At 39.7% G+C, this 20249-nt stretch overlaps 1 protein-coding gene across 1 annotated transcript in view; it reads left to right on the top strand.

The window, feature by feature from the left end:
• The window catches only part of LOC130041898 (fatty acid desaturase 2-like protein FADS2B), a 39740-nt gene that overhangs the window by 11602 nt on the left and 7889 nt on the right, over positions 1–20249 (top strand). Inside the window, exons 3-8 of the mRNA XM_056134181.1 lie at positions 3440–3637; positions 5450–5551; positions 14503–14628; positions 17313–17373; positions 19824–19900; positions 20094–20191. Of these exons, the coding sequence (XP_055990156.1) occupies positions 3440–3637; positions 5450–5551; positions 14503–14628; positions 17313–17373; positions 19824–19900; positions 20094–20191 (662 nt within the window). The remainder of the gene's footprint in view (positions 1–3439; positions 3638–5449; positions 5552–14502; positions 14629–17312; positions 17374–19823; positions 19901–20093; positions 20192–20249) is intronic.

Here is a 20249-nt window from a genome sequence, read left to right as displayed (position 1 = left end):
TACAGTGCTCATATGAAACCAGACATCATGCCTGAATAGGCCTCCCTTTGCCTGAATTTGTAGATTCCACATATCTCAAAAGAATGTCATCCTGCTTAGATTCTCAGAACTCCAAAACATCTATGATGGTTTTAAAACATCATGATGAAGGAACAAAAGTATGAAAGAAATAAAGTTCCTGGACCTGCACCAAACAGTAATTTCATATCTGCAAGCACCTACTTCATGCCAGGCTCCTACACGTATAATTTTTTTTGGTGACTGCTTATAATTATTTGTTTAATGTCTAAGCTCTCTGTTACCCACAATTCCATGACAACAGGGAATATCTATTTTCTCCTTATTATACCTGTGTCCTTAGGACTCATTTGCACGAGATCACACATGGAGTCGGAATGTAGTAAATAGCTGTTTAATGAAAGATGTGACTATATCCTAATCATAGTCCTTTTAATATTTGGGGTAAATATTGTTTAGGGGAAAAAACTATCTGAAAGTCTCTCAGCTGGTGAGTAAAGAATTAGAATTCCTAGTCACTTTTGTTTTTGTGGGGGTGGGGGATGAATTCCCAAGCAGCACCCAGGGTGGGTCAAGAAGCCAGTCACAGCTATACTAGGACAACTGGGCTGAAAGTTCAGTGCAAAGGCCTGAGGAAGTGGTACTTCTCTATCCCAGTGGTGCTAGGACCCTTCAGAACTACAGCTGACAATGCTCAGAGAACCACTGTGGTGCCAAGAATAGAATGAAAATTGGATGCATCTTAATCCCTGTGCTGTCTCTTCAGATCCTGTCTGGTCAACCTTCTTAAATATCTTGACTACTTGATATTATGTCTTCTAAAGGACAGAAAATCTGTGAGGTCCTAATATCTTTCTCTAAGAAAAAGAAAGCCCCACTAATGACAGATAATCATTCAGATCAGGAGTATACCTCAAAGAGCTGGAGCACATGCTTTGCATGCGGAAGGCGCAGGAGGCATGCAAATTCCATGATTGATGTACGCAAATTGATGAATCATGATTCATTTGAATCATGCCAATTCTACTGCATGATTCACTGAACAGCACTGGAAGGGGCCCTTGAGCACAGAGCAAAGAGTAACTCCTGAATATCACCAATTTGTCTCAAAACTATCAAACCAAAGATCACCACTGATTATTTAAAAGATATCACAGCGGTAGGGCGTTCGCCTTACAAGCGGCCAACATGGCCGACCCGAGTTCGATTCCTCCGCCCCTCTCGGAGAGCCTGGCAAGCTCCCCGTGATGTATTCGATATGCCAAACACAGTAACAACAAAGTCTTCAATGGAGACGTTACTGGGCCCGCTCAAGCAAATCGACGATCAACGGGAGGGCCTTTTTTTTTTTTTATTGTTCTGTGAGGATGAAGTTCCACCATAAGTTTTCTTTAGTACAACTATGTGGGCTGGAGCACAGCGGGTAGGGTGTTTGCCTTGCACGTGGCTGACCCGGGTTCGATTCCTCCATCTCTCTCGGAGAGCCCAGCAGGCTACCGAGAGTATCTTGCCCGCATGGCAAAGCCTGGCAAGCTACCCATGACGTATTCGATATGCCAAAACAGTAACAACAAGTCTCACAATGGAGACATTACTGGTGCCTGCTCGAGCAAATCCATGAACAATGGGAGGACAATGCTACAGTGGACAGTGCTACAGTGCTACACTATGTGGATATATGTATGTATCTATGCATAGATGTAGTTATGCATATATGTGTGTATATGTTTATAGGAGAATTATTGTGTGAGAAATATTTAATTTCATAAAGTATGTCGTAAAGTATGATTCTAAGTTACAAACTTGATAATGATTTCATACCAGTCACTCTTCTGGCTGTTGGTAAATCCTTCCTTTGTACAGTATTGGATTGCAAAAAATGAACAGACTCAGTGGCACCATAGAGACTGAAAATCATTATGGCCATCAGAATTCCAAATCCCATGGAGACTTGAGATTTAAGTCCATCCATATCTTTTCCCAGCAACTGATCCTTTAAATTTTGTATCACTCTATTTTGAAATGCAATCTTTTGGGGCTGGAGCAACAGCACAGCAGGGAGGGTATTTGTCTTGCACTTGGCAGATCTGATTTCGATTCCCAGCATCCCATATGGCCCCCGGAGCACCACCAGGAGTAATTCCTGAGATGTACACAGACAAAATTCACTTTAATTAGATCAAAGAATGATTGAACTGCTCAATGAATCATGTTTTTTTTTCTATTCAACCAGAAATAGGCCAGATTTCCTAAGGAATTAATGTGTTTCTACTAATGGAAAGGTTCTTAGTCCTGTGCGAAGGTACCATGAGCCACGAGTAACCCTGTGCATTGCCGGGTGTGACCCAGAAAGAAAAAAAAAAGAAAAAGAAAGAAAGAAATGCAATATTTGGGCCTCAAGAATTATGTTTATAGATAAAAATTTCTCAATTTTTCTTAATTCTGAACACTCCTCCTTTCATTCTTATACTCTGGTCACTTTTCAACTGTCCTAGTCTCAAGTCCATTCTAGTCATTAAACTGAGTTTTCTTTCTCCCAAATTTTCTATCAATTTTCCAATATGGTGCTGTAATTCAATGATTGGAAGTCAATGTTAGCATTGTATATACACATACATACCCACAAGCATGGTACCTTCACACAGGACTAAGACCCTTTCAATTAGTAGATACACTTTAACTCTTTAGAAACTCTGGCCTGTTTCTGGTTGAACAGAAAACACACACACACACAAACACACACACACACAATCCATTAAGCAGTTCAGTCATTCTTTGATATAATTAAAGTGAATTCTGTTTGTCTGTGTACATCATCATTTATTAAAGATCCCTTTGCACACATAAAAAGCTGGTGATATAGAAAACATTTTACAAACCATACCACTAATTACAGTGTACATAACCTTGCAAACAACAAAGTTCCCTGAAGAACAGGAAATTTACCAATACCTGAAAATCCTGAAGATGATTTAAAAGGCAATGAATTGTGTCCCTTTACTGGCCACTACAATACCTAAAAATGAGAAATTCTGCTACCAAGATCTGACTCAAGAGGTAGAACCCGGGCCATAGCTGTGGGTTCGTGCCCTAGCATTGCATGGCCCCCTGAACACAACCAGATGTGGGCCTGACAGCAATCACAAAACATTTTGTAAAAATAGGCACAAATCTTAAACTCCTTAAGTCTGAGGATAGTCAACAAATAATTGTTCTCTTCTCCAGAGAGAATAACACCCTAACCTTTTAAAAGGTTTTGTTTGTTCACTGCTTCTTATTTTTAATACTGCCCAATTAAGTGTATGAATAAATTTTTCTTCTGGAAAGTAAGCAGTATATAAAATTAATGCAGTACATTATGATGTATGTTTGTGTGCCTATCCCTTAAAGTAAATAACTTCTTTGAATATTTATTTCACAGGCCCAGTTGATGGAAGATTTTCAAGAATTACGGAAGTCATTAGAGGCTATGAAGATGTTTGATGCCAACTTAGGGTTCTTCTTCCTCCATTTTGCCCAGATATTGATTTTGGAAGCCTTGGCTTGGTTAATGCTGTGGTATTTTGGCACTGGATGGGCTGTTACAATATTTATTTCTTTTCTCCTCACAATTTCTCAGGTGAGCAGGAGTCTAAATTGATGCAACAGCTTCAAGAAAGCATCATAAATTCTCTCTCTCTTAAATAGAAATTAGCAGTTGCCCTATGCCTTTTAGAAAGCTACCCAATCAGGCCTATGATGAGAAACTTTCCAATCTCTCTGGGGACCCAGTTCTCTTGTCTGTAAAATAGTGTAAACAATGTTCTAGGGAGAACTGAGCGTCTTCATGTGTAAAACATGTACACCAGTTGCCTAGTATAATAACTGAGAAGTTTTTGTTCATGACTATTGTACTATGTCCAATTTTATCTGCATGAATTCAGTTACTGAAGTTTTGTTCTCAGCCGGCTAACATTCCTCTTAATCTTTCATTCATTTACACACCAATGTTTAACAGTTAATCAGATCATGTATTCTTCAAGAGCAGAAACTATGACTTAAAATATGAGTAAAGTAAAGATCCAGGGTCCAAGAGATCATACAATAGTTAGGGCATACCTGAATTCAATCCATGGAACCATCAGGCCTGCTAAGCATCATTAAGAGTATTCCTAGAATACTAGGAATTCCTAGACCTTTGGGGTGGTCCTGGTGTCCCTGGAAATACAAGCCCAAGAAGCTTCTTGTAGCATCCTCGAGTTCTTGCTTTGAACTGCAGGCCTGGTTGGCCAAGACCTCCACTTGGACAAGTCACCTGAACTTTTAAGTTCAGTGAACAACACTTCAGAGAGTCTCCTCCCACATCTGAGCCTAAAAAGAAAGTATGAATTCCACCATAAAAGACAAACAGCCTGTGGCAACAAAGTGCAGTTGACAAATCTTCATTCAGTGAAGAATGAATGTCTCATCATGACCTTTTGTGAGCACAGTAACATTGTAGACATGAAGGGAAATGCACTTACTTCCTGCCCTTTCTTGAGTAGAAAGCCATTCAGTGTGTTTGGGGGTAAGGAATGGGATTGTGGGATTGATGTTCAAACATATCTTCAAACAGATTAGAGGGCAGAATGCCATGGGAGAACAGGGAGAGGAATAAGCATGTATTCTTGGAGCAGAAAAGCATTTCATTCTTATGAGAACACTCAGAAAATGTTTCATTAAAAATCCCCATCAGCTTGTTTTATAGATATCAGAATATTTCATGTTAATTTCTTTTTTTGAAAAGCTAGTTTACTGTATTCCTTGAAAAGTTACTCTGGTAAGTAAGAAAGGAAACAAATATGTTTTTGGTGCTTCAACAGAAGCCAGAAATTTTGCACGTATTTATATTGTACAATTGCTTCACCAAGAAGTTATTATTATCAGTTTCATTTTTTAATTATTATTATCATTTTTACCAGATGAAACTAAGATTCCAAGTGACTGACAACTTGTCAAGATATCTTAAGCTATTGATAACTTGCAAATAACACACAGTAAAGGTTGCATCAAACCCAAATCTGTCTATCTCCACAAGACAGACTCTTCGCACTTTACAACTCTACATGGGAAGAAGCGTGTGTATGTGTGTGTGTGTGTGTGTGTGTGTGTGTGTGTGTTTGTGTTACCATGGATTTGGACCTGGCTCTCACACATTCAAGACATGAATTTTACCATTAAGTTATACCCTCACCCACTCACGTTAAAAGATCTTTGACAATAAGCAAAGATGTTTTAGGTGAGAGAACCACATCCATGGAAATACCAAAAGGGAAAATCAAAAGGAAATTTATCTTAATTTCAGATAAGATCTCCCTCTGTTCTCCGATGAGCTCTTGAATTGGCTGGGAACTCTTCTGAAATTTTTTCTTCAACTTTCCGGCTTCTCTAACAACCACTTCATCTCTCCTAGGCTCAAAGTTCATTTTTGCAGCATGATGTAGGACACCTTTCCATATTTAAGAAGACCAAGTGGAACCACCTGATGCACAAATTTGTGATGTGTCATCTCAAGGTACAGGATGCTCAGAGAGTTTAATGGGATTCTTTTGTTGTCTGTTTTGATTTGGGGGCCACACCTGGCTATACTCAGGAATTACTCCATACTACACGTGGTGCTGGGGAAACTGTATTTGGTACCAGGGACCAAACTCGGATAAATCACATACAAAACAAGTGTCCTACCCACTGTACTGTATCTCCAGCCCCTTACTGGGATTCTGAGAGCTTATTTAAAAGTATGTGCATTTATAGTTATAAAAATTTTGTGCACACCCACAAATAAATATACTTTAAAAGATATTAATGTGTAATACAACATTATAATAGCAAAAATTAGAATTTCTGTTTGCTTTAAAAAAATTGAATCCCCATGAGATACACAGTCCAAAGCTGTTCTTGGTCAGGTTTCAGTCATACAATGTTGTAACACCCATTCTTTCACCACTACATATTTTCCACCACCTATTTTTCCCTCTGCCTACCCCATCCCACCTCTGTGGCATAAACTTCTCTCTGTTTCTGTCTCTCTGTCTCTCTGTCCCTCTGTCTCTGTCTCTCACTCTTTCTCTCTTTCTCTCTCTCTCTCTCTCTCTCCCTCTCTCTCTCCTTTTGGGATTTGCAATAAAAATACTGAGAGGTTATTATGTTTGTTCCTTTACCTACTTTCAGCATGCAGTTCTTATCAAGAGTAATCATTTCCAACTATTTTTGTCATAGTTGTTCCTTCTCTGTCCCAACTGCCTTCTTCCCCAGCACTTGAGGTAGGTTTTCAATCATAGACCAATCCTCCTGGCCCTTGTTTCTATTGTCCTTGGATATTAGTTTCATGTTATATCTTTTTTTAATATCCTAAAAATGTGTGCAAAGATTCTATGTCTTCCCCCTTCCTCTGATTCATTTCAATCAGCATGATACTCTCTATATCTATTCATCCATAAGAGAATCTCATAACTTCATTTTTCCTAACAGCTGCGTAGAATTCCATTGTGATATTCTGTTTTTGCTTTTCTGCAGTGCCAGGAATTAAACCCAGAGTCTCACACATGTAAATTTGAGTTCTACCTTTGAGCCACATGCCCAGTCCTGAATTAGAATTTTTAATTTGACAAGTAAATGTTTATTTTTAAGGTCTAATTTTTTCTCAAATCAAAAAATATATTTGGCTTAGGAGGACCAAATATTTAATATCAAGGTGTATGGGTCTATAAAATCAAATTATGAGTGGGAATATTCTTGGGAAGGATCTAGATCCTTTTTATGGGAACCTAGAAAAATCCATCAAACCTGAATAGGAAAAAGCACAGTAGAATAGATAGCAGTGAAGAGGAAGTGAAAAAGTGGGTAAGGAAGATCAGATAGCTGTTTAAGAATCAAAAGGTACAAAATCCAGGCGTCTGGACAAAGCAGGTGATGCTGGCAGTTGATCTTATCATCCTGAACATACTAAGCTCCATGAGTGCCAATATAGGGTCCTCTGGATTTTATACCTAACTTTACTAAAAATATTAGACTTTTCCTATATAGGCCTTTGTTTCCTGCAAAATTTTAGAAGTTGTTCCATCTCTGTCATAGCCAGCCCTCCCCCCAAAAAATATTACCGATAATGTTACTATCTTCAGTTTCAATGAATGGAACGCCTTTGTACAACATGATGAGTGAGTCATTACAAGTGCTTACGAAAGGGAAGGTCCTTTTTTGTTATTTTGAGTCTGTATGAAAATGGCTTATACAACATGACTTCAAGTCAAAAAATGACTATATTCCATCAAACAAAATGTGAGGTTTTTTAATTAAAAACTGCACTGCAGCACCTGGCAGCATGACCAGAACACAGAGGGTCTTCAGCAAGCACTTGTCGGATGGATGGATGGATGGATGGATGGATGGATGGATGGATGGATGGATGGACAAATCAAGACAATAGGACCAATAGGACAGGACTACTAAGAGTAGATTTGAGCCCTGGCTCCTGCTATGTTCCTCTGTGATATCTTGGATATGTCACATTCTCTTTCTGGTCCTTTTCATCTGTAACATTGTAAGTCAAACTTTTCTCTGCTGTCCTCAGACATTCTAGGATTTGGCAACTCTGTCTTTTTTTTTTGTCTAGACAGGAAGAAATGGCCCTGAGCCATCCACTAAGCCAAATTCTTGCATTCAAGCCAAAACATCTTAATAAAAACTCAAAGCCTAGTTGTTTTTCCTTAACATGGTGCTTTTGTTTGAATCTTAGGCAATACTTAGAGTCACCTATTACAAATCCTGTTTCAAGTTGAGGCTTAAATACATTAAATCACATGGATGTGGATTCATATAAACTATGTTTGTACCCAAAATGGTCAGAATGAATAAGGTCATTTCACGTGACAAGTTCATTTAACCAGATATTATCTATATTCCCTCCATTCTTAATACTAAGACAGCAAAAATAATGGTGGAGTCAGATCCAGCAGAATTTAGTGGCAACACATGAAAAAGGAAGAAACAAAAATTAGATGAGAATTTGTTAAGTATCAGCTTCAGCACAAGTCCCTTTGACATTGTTTACTGACTCCCAGGAGATGGGGATCATAGTATCCCTAATTTACAGTCAAGACTGATAGTCACAGGGGCTCAATATATTTTTAAATAGTGTATCTATACCCCTAAACATGAGCATCAGACAGACTCCAGTACAGAGCTTCTCCCTTCTGACTGTCATTCAAAAGTACATGAAGATGGATACTCGATCATTGTATAACGGAAACCCAAGCGCAAAAATTTGTAAGTCTACAATTGTACCTCATAGTGTTTCACTAATAAAAATTAAAAAAAAAAAACAAAGGTACACGAATAGCTTTAGAAAAACTCTGCGCCCACCTGCCCTCTTTGGACGAGAACTTCCTGACTTTGTTCCACTTGCGGCTCCCCTTCACCTGCATCATGGTCGAGCATTGTCAGAAATACAACAGACTCCTTATGCAGTTAACTTTGAATTCAGGTTTGGTCACTGCGCATTCAGAAGCCTTTTACTGCTGCCAAATTTTTGTGCCTCTCTAGTTCCAACCATGCAGTTACACAACCTCATATGGGGTCATGACCCACAGTGTAAAAAGTTAGCATCTAGATGTTCTGATCTAGTTCACCTGTGGTGGGGTTGGGACATTAGCCATTTTGAAAGCTCCACTGCTGAGTCTAAACTCCAACTTGGATTAAGAAGAGGTTGTCTAAGAACAACACTGCCTACTTTGGGAATGCAGTCACTAATTAGCTGAGTTATTTTGAAGAAGTTGCTTAACGTCTATGAACTTCAGCTGTTTAAGTGTCAAAAGGAGATCGATGGGACCAGAGTGATAATACAGCAGGTAGGGCATTTGCCTTGCATACGAGCAACCTGGATTCAATCCCCGGCATCCCATATGGTCCCCCGAGCACTTCCAGGAGTAATTCCTGAGTGCAGAGCCAGGACTCAACCAACCCCTGAGCATCGCTGGGTGTGACCCAAAAGGCAAAGGGGAAAAAAAAGATCGATAACAGAGATATTTCAGGGTAAGATGTACTGATGTACTGTTCATGTGTTATGCATGATGGCTGGCATTTGGGAAATGCCTATCATAGTTGGCTGTTACTAAAGTTAAGATCAATCTTTGTATTGTCAAAGCGAGGAACTGGGACGAAGAGACAGTACAGGAGTTAAGGTGCTCGTCTTACATGCAGCTAAACCCACTTTAATTCCCAGTACTACATATGATCCTTTGAGCCCTGCCAAGAGGACCCCTGAGCAGAGAGTCAGAAATAGCCCTTGAGCTCTGCTGGTTTTCCCCAAAAACAAGCAAACAAACAAACAAACAAACAAAATGAGATACCAAAATTAAAGAAAAATGTTTAATTGTGATGCTACAAAAAAGATATTTGGAATTACCTCCTTGTATCTACTCTGTCCAGTTGAGCACAACAAGGGCTCATTAGAATAAACAGCTCAGAGTTGTATCTGGACAGGAACTCGCAATGAGTCTGTCACACTAGAAAGTTAAAATAAATAACCCTTTCTTGTGACAGGATTTATTTGACAAAAAAATTGCTTCAGACACACTCTTATGCCCTCTGTCCTCCAGTAGTAGTTCAGTAAAATGTTTTTGGAGTTGCTCACAATCATGATGCCAGAAATAAAGCAGAGATTTTTTGTGTCATTGTGAAATTCAGATAATGAACCCTTAAGCTCTCTCTGTGTTTTAAGTCAGGAAAAAAGTTAGACTCATCTTCCCTGGAGATAATTGCAGTTGATTTGGCTCTGTTGTTCAGAGTACTTCCAATTAGTCTTACCTTCGCTGGTGGTTGTTTAAAAAAATATTTTCTGCTTTCCACATTTGTCATAGTCCCCTGTCCCACTCTATATAATATATATGTGTGTGTATAGATATATATGTATATGTATATATTCAGAAACAATTTTTCACTCACTGAAATGAATCAAATCTGGGTGAATTATGAATAGAATAAGAAAATAGGAAATGGCTGTAAAAGCAAATCAAGTGCACTCTATGTTTTCGCAGGCAGAACCAGTGATTCATGAACAAAATGAATATAGGTTTCAACTAAGCACAGGAGAGAAAATTACTCCCCTGAGAAATGTCTTCCCCTGTGAAAAGGAAGAGGTGGGTGGAAGGGGAGGTAACAAAGGAAATTACAAACAGCAACATCCCCACCTTAAACACGCATCATGATCTTATATTTCAAAACTTGAATTTATGTCAGCTTACCTTCCCCTGCACTCCAGAAAGGCACAGAATGAGATTCACCAAGATACTCATTCATTTGTTGTGACAAAATATATATGTTGGGGTTTTGAGCATTTTTGCAATAAATTCACGATCACGATCATCCTGTTGTTTGTCAATTGCCTCAAGCAGGCACCAGTAACATCTTCATCTGAGCCCTGAGATTTTAAAAAGTGCCATATTCAAGGCTCTTTCAGGGTTAGGAGAATGAGATGCATCATTGTTACTGGTATTTGGCATGTTGGGTATGCCACGGGGAGTTTGCCAAACGCTGCCATATGGGCAGATTACATTCGGTAGCTTGCCAGGTTGTCCACAGTAAGAATGAGATAGTAAGATGTCACATGGCCACATTCACTTCCGGGAGCTGGTTTTATAGTCTCTGGGTCTTGGCAGTTGATGGGATTACATGGCACAGGGGGCCAATTGGTGGGTGTGACCCCGGCCTACTGGAAGATGGAGGATCTGGGTGGAGGATGCTCAGTCCCCATCCGAGCAGGCTTAGAGATCTCAGCCCGGGACCTGCATGCCTTTGTTCCTCTGCTGGTACCTTCATGTGTGTGGAATGGTCTCAGCATGGTTGTGGCTGGTTCTGGAGGTCTGGATAGCCAGGCGCAGGGGCAGGAGACTGTGCTGTTCTCTTCCGGGAGCTGGTTTTATAGTGCTCTCCCAGGCCGGGCCTAAGCCGCGCCAGATGAGGGACCACTCTTCTCCTTCTGCCAGCTGGCCTCTCGCTTCTCCCCGACCTCGCGGTAGGGGTGGGCATTCAAGGGTGTGGACCCCGGCTGATCCTGTTCTTGCCGCTCTCCCACCATGCAGGGGGAGTGAGCTTCGGGGTCGTATGACACGGTGGACAACCCTCGCTCTGTGGGACCCTCCCCGGTTCCCATTCTCTCGAGCCGACCCCTCCTCACTGTCTGGGGCGGCAGTTGCCTTGCCTCAACCAGTCCTCGGTGGTGCCCCTGAAGCACTCCAGGTCGTTTCCCCATCACCTGGCTTTGCTGTCCTTCCCTTCTTGGGCTTTCCTCATTCGGTAGGGTTGCCCTTTGGGGGTCGAGCCAGTCATCTATGTCAGCGGGGTCGCCTTGCCATCGCCCCCTTGCTGCTTGCTGCTTGGGCCGTGGATGGGGAGAGGCCTCTGTTTCCAATAAATTATCGGAATAAATTAGCCACAAAAAATATGCCATGAAATATGTATATAGACATTTTGGATGCCTATGCAATACTAAAATCAAAATGCATTCTTCATAGCATATCTTCCAATATACCCACACGCCACTAAGCTTATTTTAAAAGTTATGTGAATTATAAGTATTGTTCTAGGTATAAAAGGGGATAATATTTGAAATTAAGACCTTTGAAAATCTTGTCTATACTGTTTCTATGACATCCTAAAACATTGAGTGGGGCCTATATCAAGCAGGTTTTTTTTTTCCTGAAATATTTCTAGTAACTTTATCCATTTTATAAATGGGGAAATTGCTCAAGACCACACAACTAGAAGCATGGGTTCAGGACATTTTAGGTCAAAGAACTGAATTGTTTATACAGTACCAAGAAAAATGATTCCTCGAAAAAAGGAGGAATTGCTTAGGGAAGGTGGTTCCCGTATGGAACTTGGCATACGAAACCTAAATTTCACGTAGCTAATAATCTCCTCTGACCCATGGATCTCTCTCTATCTCCAGTAATAAGTGGCTTCCTGGTAGAGGGGCCCAGGAAGAACCTGCTGCTTTAGATTATACCCATAATTACTCTGACTAATGTCATAAACTCTGAGACCTTGGGTTATCAAGATCCTGCTTATCGCAAATCAGAACACGCCTCTTCCAGCACCAATTTCCATAATTATTCCTCACCTTTAAGGGTACACTTGTCTAGAGCAGGCCCTGGTTTCCCTCCTTCCACCCACTGTTTCCTTTTCACAGGGGAGGAAATTTCTCTGGGGACTAATTCTCTATCTGTCTTTCTGTCTCTCTTTCTTTGTCTCTCTCTCACTGTTTCTCTCTCTCTTTCCTTTTGGGCTTTATGGTTATCCATTCTATTCTTACAACCCATTTTAACCCAATCACATTCCAAGTGCCAAGTTGCCACAAGTGACTAGTAGCTACTATACTGAACGATGTAGATCTAAACATGAAACAACCACTCACGAAATGTTAACTGTAGCACTGTAGCACTGTCCTCCCGTTGTTCATCGATTTGCTCAAGCGGGCACCAGTGACATCTCCATTGTGAGACTTGCTGTTACTATTTTTGGGTCCCCATGGCGTATTCGATATGCCAAAAACAATCACTGTCACTGTCCTCCCGTTGTTTATTGATTTGCTCTAGCTGGCCCAGTAACATTGTGAGACTTGTTACTGTGTTTGGCATATCGAATACGTCATGGGTAGCTTGCCAGGCTTTGCTGTGTGGGTGAGATACTCTCAATAGCTTGCCGGGCTCTCTGAGGGGGGGGCGGAGGAATTAAACTCGGGTCGGCCGTGTCAGCCGCATACAAGGCAAACACCCTACCCCCTGTGCTATCACTCCAACCCAAAAATAGTAACAACAAGAAATGTTAACTAAGCAATTAAAAGTACCACTATGGCTTAGACTTCTATAAGTGGTTAACAATTGTGGAAAAGAGAAGAAAGCTAGATTTCAGCTTCAAAGAGGTTAGACAATTTGTCCAACATACCCAGCAATATTTATGCAGCTTATATATGAAGCTAGGTTGGTATAGAAAGCTTTTCAGGTTGCCTCTAAGCCTTTGATTCATTGAAAATCTTCATTTTTATTCAGAAATATTAAAAACCACTAAAGGCTAATAAAAATTATTCAAGCTTGGCAATAACTGAAATTTTTATAGTATAAATTCATTTATAATTTTGAGCTGGAGCGGTAGCACAGTGGTAGGGCATTTGCCTTGCACGCAGCCAGCCTGGCCAAGCTGGGTTCGATACCTCTGCCCCTCTCAGAGATCACAGCAAGCTACTGAGGGTATTGCGCCCTCAAGGCAAAGCCTGGCAAGCTACCTGTGACGTACTCAATATGCCAAACACAGTAACAACAAGTCTCAAAAATGGAGGCATTACTGGACCCACTTGAGCAAATCAATGAACAACAGGACAGTGTGTGTGACAGACTGTCCTAAAATTATTTTAATTGAAGTAACAAACACATAACATTATATAGGTGTATAGCTATACAAACCATCACCTATATGTACCTGACTGCCATATGGTCATTTCTGTTCATCACATGCAATTGATATCTTTTACCTGAGTTACTCGTACTCATTTCTCTCTTCCTTTCTATAAACACTCTTCACTCTTTCATTTTTTGTGGCCTAGAAGTCTGAGCATAGGTTTGTTTTGTTATTTGTTTAAGATTTGTTTGAGGTTTAGGACCACACTATGTAGTGCTTACTACCGGCTCTATGGTAGTGCTCTGTGGAGGAAATCATGTGCAGTGCTATGGATTTAACCCGGTTCAGCTACATGCAAGACAGGCACCTTACCCTCTGTTCTGTGTGTCTGGTTCTTGTTCATTTGCTTTGTACCTTTATCTTCTACAAATGAGGGGATTCCAGGATGTGTGTCTTTCTCCATCACACTTATTTCACTAAGCATAGTACTCTCTAGTTTCATTCTTGAGACAAATTAACAAACGGTAGGATTTCATCATTTTTAGTAGCTGAATAGTATTCCCATGTGTGTCTGTGTCTCTTTCTGTGTATGTGTATGCTAAAATATATGTGTTTTGATATACATGCAACTCCATATTTTTAATAACTAAAATATTTTATTCTCATTATTTTTCTATGAGATCATTGAAGTCTGATGATAAAATACAGTTTACCCTATGACAGCATATCAGATCCATAAAATACTCATTGATATTGGAAACTTATTTATTCCCCCAAGAACTAAAATCTTGAGGTTTTGTTTTTTAGGAAAAATATTCTCTGCCCCACCTACCATCAGATACTTTTTAATAAGAATCAAAACTCAGAAGAGTAAAAAAATTTCAACAGTTGTGGTTTTTCATTGCCCATTGCTTCTGCCCAAATCTGTGTTCCTAAATCAGAAAATGATTTGTTTCATAAGCTTTGTGATCCCCCAATCAAGGAATTGTTTTGTGACCTGACAGCAGGGGTAAGTTTGAGAAGTTCAACTATTTTATTTTGACCTTTGACCTCATGAGCCTCTCTTCTCCTCAGGGTCTATCCACAAACTGGTGGAATTTCCGACATTTTCAACATCATGTAAAGCCAAATGTCTACCCCAAAGACCCAGATATTGATGTGGGTCCACTTTTTCTACTTGGAGAATTGCAACCTGTGAAGGTATGTTTAGAAGTCCTGGGCACCAACATGGAGAGTATCATGAAATGAGTCAGAAAGAGAGGGACAGACACAGAAGTACTGCACTCATTTGTGGAACATAAAGTAACAGAGGAAGACTAACACCCAAGGATAGTAGAGATAAAGACCAGGAGGATTGCTCCATGGCTTGGAAGCCAACCTCACATGCTGGGGAAAAAGGCAGCTCAGATAGAGAAGGAACCACCAAGTAAAGGATGCTTGGAGGGCCACTCGGGAGATGCGTGCTGAAAATAGACTGTACACAGAACATGATGGCCACTCAATACCTGCATTGCAAACCACAACACTCTAAAGGAGAGATTAAAGGCAATGTGTCTGTCTCAGAGGCAGAGGGCAACGTACTGGCGGGGGGGGGGGGGGGGGGGGGGGCTTGTGGAGGGATACTGGGAACATTGGTGGTGGAGATGGGCACTGGTGGAAGGATGGGTACTCGATCATTGTATGACTTAAATGTAAGCACAAAAGTTTGTAAGTCTATAACTGTACCTCACGGTGATTCATTAAAAAATAAAAAAAAATTAAAAAAGAAGTCCTGGCCACCTGGAAGGGATTCTTGGAAAGACCAGCTGCCCTGATTTAGAAAGATCAAACTAGAGATTTCAGCTTCAAAAATCCAGAGTGCCTCCCCTTTCAGAACACATAATTGAAATAACTGACTCTGACGTTGTAAGAATTAGAAGATGTGGAGTGCGTGAATTTACAACCTTACAAGGCCATTTAGTCTAAAATCCCATGCTAGGAAATAAGACAACCCATGTTTCCCTGCCTGCACAATTCTACTGATTGGTGGTTTCCTGCCTAGTACTTGTCACTATCTCTGAGGCTGCCCAATCAGATAGGGAAATTTGTATGACTAAGGTTGGCTTTGACTCTCGGCGTTTAATAAGAATTTGGAGACAGTCACTGTGCAAAGAGAGGCCAGCTTACTCATTAAGCTCTAGATCACAGACATTTAAATATCTAGTTATCTCAAGTAACTCTAGCTCAGTGAGAAGTGAGTGCTGATATTTTTAGTTCTTGCTCATCGTAGTTCATGTCTAAATGAAGCACAGCCCAAATCTTTCTAAGGCACTTAGAGATCCTACTTGATAAGAGCTCAAACAGAAGAAGGAGAAAAGTCTCGAATTCCTCTCATTGATTCTTTTAAACCTCATCAGGAAAATTAACCGCCAAATTTATTAAGAGTAAAGGTTTTTTAAATGTATTTATTTTTTAATTGAATCACAGTGAGATGCACAGTTACAAAGTTGTTCATGATTGGGTTTCAGTCATACAATGTTCCAACACCCATCCCTTCACCACTGTACATTTCCTGCAAGAGTAAAGATTGTTTTGTTTTGTTTGTTTTGTTTTGCTCTGGGGCCATTATCAGAGTTTATCAGGGATTACTCCTGGCTCAAGAATCACTCCTGGCAGTGCTTGGGGAGGCATGTGTGGTGCTGGGGATCAAACCCTGTTCAGTGGCGTACAAAGAAAATACCCTACCCAATGCACTATCTTTCTGCTCAAGAGTAAAGATTCTTGAGCTGGAAAGAAAATATAGGAGTTAAAGCACGTGTATTGCATGTAGCTAAGCAACATTTGACCCCTGATCCACACAAAGAGATACTCCCAGCACAGTCAGAAGTAGAACGTAAGTACTACTGTGTGAGGCCCAAAACCCAAAAAAATTTTGAAAAATAAAATAAACATGATTTGTCCTAATTTACTGCCAATTTTTCTACCACTTTTTTCAAACATTTCTTCCTTTTAACAAAAACTTAATTAAATCTTTGATGTTGCAGATTCTGTACACATGTTTTTAAAGACTTAGAGTGCTCTCTGGGAGAATACTCAAAACACTCAAAATTGAGTACTCAGAGTACTCAAAATTGGTCCCTCAACTGCCAAGCACCTTCCACTTACTCTCCTTTCCATATTTATTAATACTTAAAAATCTGAAAGTTTAAGAGTTATTGCAAATATCTATTATTACTTTTTGCTGTTATATATCTTTTTATTTATAACAATAATAGAAGAAATAAAGCAATCCTACTGTCCAAAGATTTCTCTGTAGAAGAGAAGGATTCAAAAGAATTGAAAGAGTAAATCAAATACTGCTAATAGGATTGTAACTAAGAGGATACAGAAAAAAATATCGACTGCATCTGAATTTTTATTTAGTCACTCCATGAATTAAATCATTAATACAACAAATCACAGGCTAAGGATATGTTCGCAATATTTATTATAATTTAGAAAGAGCAAATCACAGCTTGAGATCCATGATGAGAACAGAAAGGAGAAAAGGAGAAAAAATGGCCAGAAAAGGAGAAAAGATGGCCAGAAGGAGCTATGTCTATAATATTTACCACATGGCCATTTAATTAGTAGCTCATCAAAACTCCTAGTGACCATTGAACTAAATCATTCATGTAATAATTGTCCACATTTAATTAAAACCCAAAGGAGGTCACAGTATATCTTCCTACTTTTGCTTCTTCTGAAAATATCTGTTTTGACAGTGAATTCTAATCAAATGGCATTCCCATAGAGATTCTAGACACACATCACACCTCATACACAGACATACACATACACAGAGATGACCTTGAATGTACTCACCACAAGTAGTATTTCTTATTCAAGTCTTACTCTTTATTTAGTACGGCAAGAAGAAAATTAAATACATCAACTATGAAAAGCAGCACCTGTACTTCTACCTGGGTGAGTGTCCTTGGGGTCCTAGTTCTTTTCAGCCACTTTTTGATAACCAACAATGATGTCACTGGAATAATTTCACAGTGACAATCTGTGTCTTATCATGACTTCAGATGGAAGTAGCAAGTCTTCTTTTAGACTCTTGGTGTAGGGGAGTGTGTAAAATTCAAAAAAGAAAATGGGATTTTTAAGAGGCATTTCAATGATTCTGGGTACTGAACAGAGGAGACACCAAGGAAGGTGAAAAATAAGGTGTCAACCAAGATTTCTTGCAGATAGATCCCCATCCTGGAAATATTAGACAGAATACCTTTTATTAAAGTTATTGGAGCTCCATTTTAAAAGGCAGCTGATCCCAAGATGAACTAGATGTTTCTTCATTAAGAAAAACAATTGAGGGGCTGGAGCGATAGCACAGTGGGTAGTGCGTTTACCTTGCACGTGGCTGACCCAGGTTCGATTCCCAGCATGCCATATGGTCCCCTTGAACACCACCAGGAATAATTCCTGAGTGCAGAGCCAGAAGTAACCACTGGGTTTGACCCAAAAAGCAAAACAAAACAAGCAAACAAACAAAAAAACCAATTGATGCCTCTTTTTACACTCTCCTCCCCTTGATTGTGTTGATGCAATTGGTCTTAAACTTATTAATGATACATGAGTGAATAGTGTGGTGTCACTGCAGAAAGCCCACCTATTTCAATAACAATAACACTGCCTTTGGGGGATGTTGTATTATTTCCTTTCTGTTCAGATACAAAATTAGCATTTCAGATACAAATAAATAAGTCTTACTCAAATGTTCAAAGAGAAACAAACAACAACTGGATATTTGGTAAAGATGGAAAGAAAAATTTGACTCAGACTCATGCAATGGAGGAGAATTCCCAAAGAAAACTGGGTTTAACTCTGCTGAAACAAACAAACACTGTCCTGTTGTTCATCGATTTGCTCGAGCGGACCCAGTAACGTCTCCATTGTGAGACTTCTTGTTACTGTGTTTGGCATATTGAATACTCTCGGTAGCTTGCTACGCTGTCTGAGAGGGACGGAGGAATCAAATCCAGCTTGGCTGGGCCGGCTGTGCGCAAGGCGAACACCCTACCTCTGTGCTATCACTCCAGCCCTGCTGAAACAAAAAGTGGAGATATTTTAAATAGTGAGGCATGCGAAAGGGAAAGCCAAGAGAGACCAGGAAAATAGGGAGAATTGTGATTAGACTATCTGTATCCAATTACTGGGCCTTATGGATATTAGGTTCCTCTGTTCCATGGGCATTAGAAGACAGGCCCTCTTCTTGATAATTACATCTCCAAAAATGATGTCCAAGTCTTTCAGAATGACATAACTTGGTCCTAGGAGAGATATCTTGGTGTACAGAGATTTTACCAGCCAAAGTGCTTAATCAATCTAAGTTTTCTATCACAAATGCTCTGGGGAAAGTTAAAGACTTATAATGAGATATTGGCTTGAATACACAGTAAACTCTTTTCTCAATGTACTCAGGTAGGGACTTAAAATGCTTTGGATCATCCTAGGTTCTAATCATCTTAGTTTGAAGTTTGCAAGTTGGATTAGCAGCAAAGTCTAGTCAAGAAGTGGTCTCAGATGACCAGACAAAGTTTGTTCAAGCAGAGAGTTTGTCAAAACCCAGAATCTAGAACAAAATAGTGGTTATCAGAGAGGAATGGAGGTGAACAAATTCGAGAAAAGGGATCAATTTCTTGGTAAAAGATAGACCACTAGCGTGTTGTAGTATAAACAGATGTTGAGTTAGAACGTATAACAACCAAAATTCATATAATTTATAAACCAGTGTTATTTCAATAACAAAGATTTAATTAAAAACAAAATTAAAAAACAAAAAGAATTCCTTGCATATAGTTGAAACAGGTTTAATCCTGGGCATCCCAGATAGTTCTTTAAGCACTTTCAGGAGTAATTCCTGCCTGTATCACCAGGACCAATACCTGAGCATCATCAGGTATGGTTCAAAAACAAAAAACAAAAAAAATAAATAAAAAAGGACTCATTTGTGTTCTGAATGTACTCACTGATTGTGAAGTAAATACAGTTTTAAAACTTTCTGGCTAGAAAAACAAGAACACCCCCTTTATCACTGCCACCTCCCTATGTTGTGACTAAAGTTTGGAAAAGGTTGGATGAGCTCATGGACCTTGACATTGAAAGCTCACAGTAGAAATCCTTCCAGGTCTCTCTCAAGAATGACTCAAATCTCCAAAGTTTCCCTAGTGCTCTTAAGGGACCTTGTACCAATTTGCCTGTTCACTCTCAGACAGCTGATAGGTTCAGAGGACTCCAGGATGTGAGGAGAGAAGCCATCTCTTGTCCCTGCACAAAGGTCACCTTGCAGGGCTGTGTTGAGAAAAGACTCCTGTTGACTTGCATTCACATGACTTCCTGCTCATTTCTTGCGTGTCTCTTGTCTCTTTCAGTTGGACTCCCTCTCCTTATGCCTGTATATTTCAACCTTCAGTCCATGCAAGTGATGTACCTCCGAAGATATTGGGTGGTGAGTAACTTGGCTCAGGCTTTCAAGATATAGCAGATTTAAAAAAAACACGTGATTAAAAAAAAGATATGAATGTACTCAGCACCTTATTGAACCTACCTCCTTCAAAAACTGGATATAATACTTAGTGTATAACTATGGGGAGATGAATTTGTATTCTGAGCAATTGATTGTCAAGCATTTCTCTCTGCAGGACATTGCTTGGGTTAGCAGTTTTTATATTCGTTATCTCATCACATTTGGCCCTTTTTATGGAATCTTTGGAACCATTTTGCTCATATACTTTGTCAAGTAAGCAAACATATTCTTTTATTCTTGTAACCTGTATGATCCTATTATCTTTATTGTC

This window comes from Sorex fumeus, unplaced genomic scaffold (genome assembly GCF_029834395.1).
Source record: "Sorex fumeus unplaced genomic scaffold, SorFum_2.1 ptg000007l, whole genome shotgun sequence".
In the NCBI taxonomy this organism is placed as follows: Eukaryota; Metazoa; Chordata; class Mammalia; order Eulipotyphla; family Soricidae; genus Sorex; species Sorex fumeus.
This window is presented reverse-complemented; position numbering and strand designations above follow the sequence as displayed.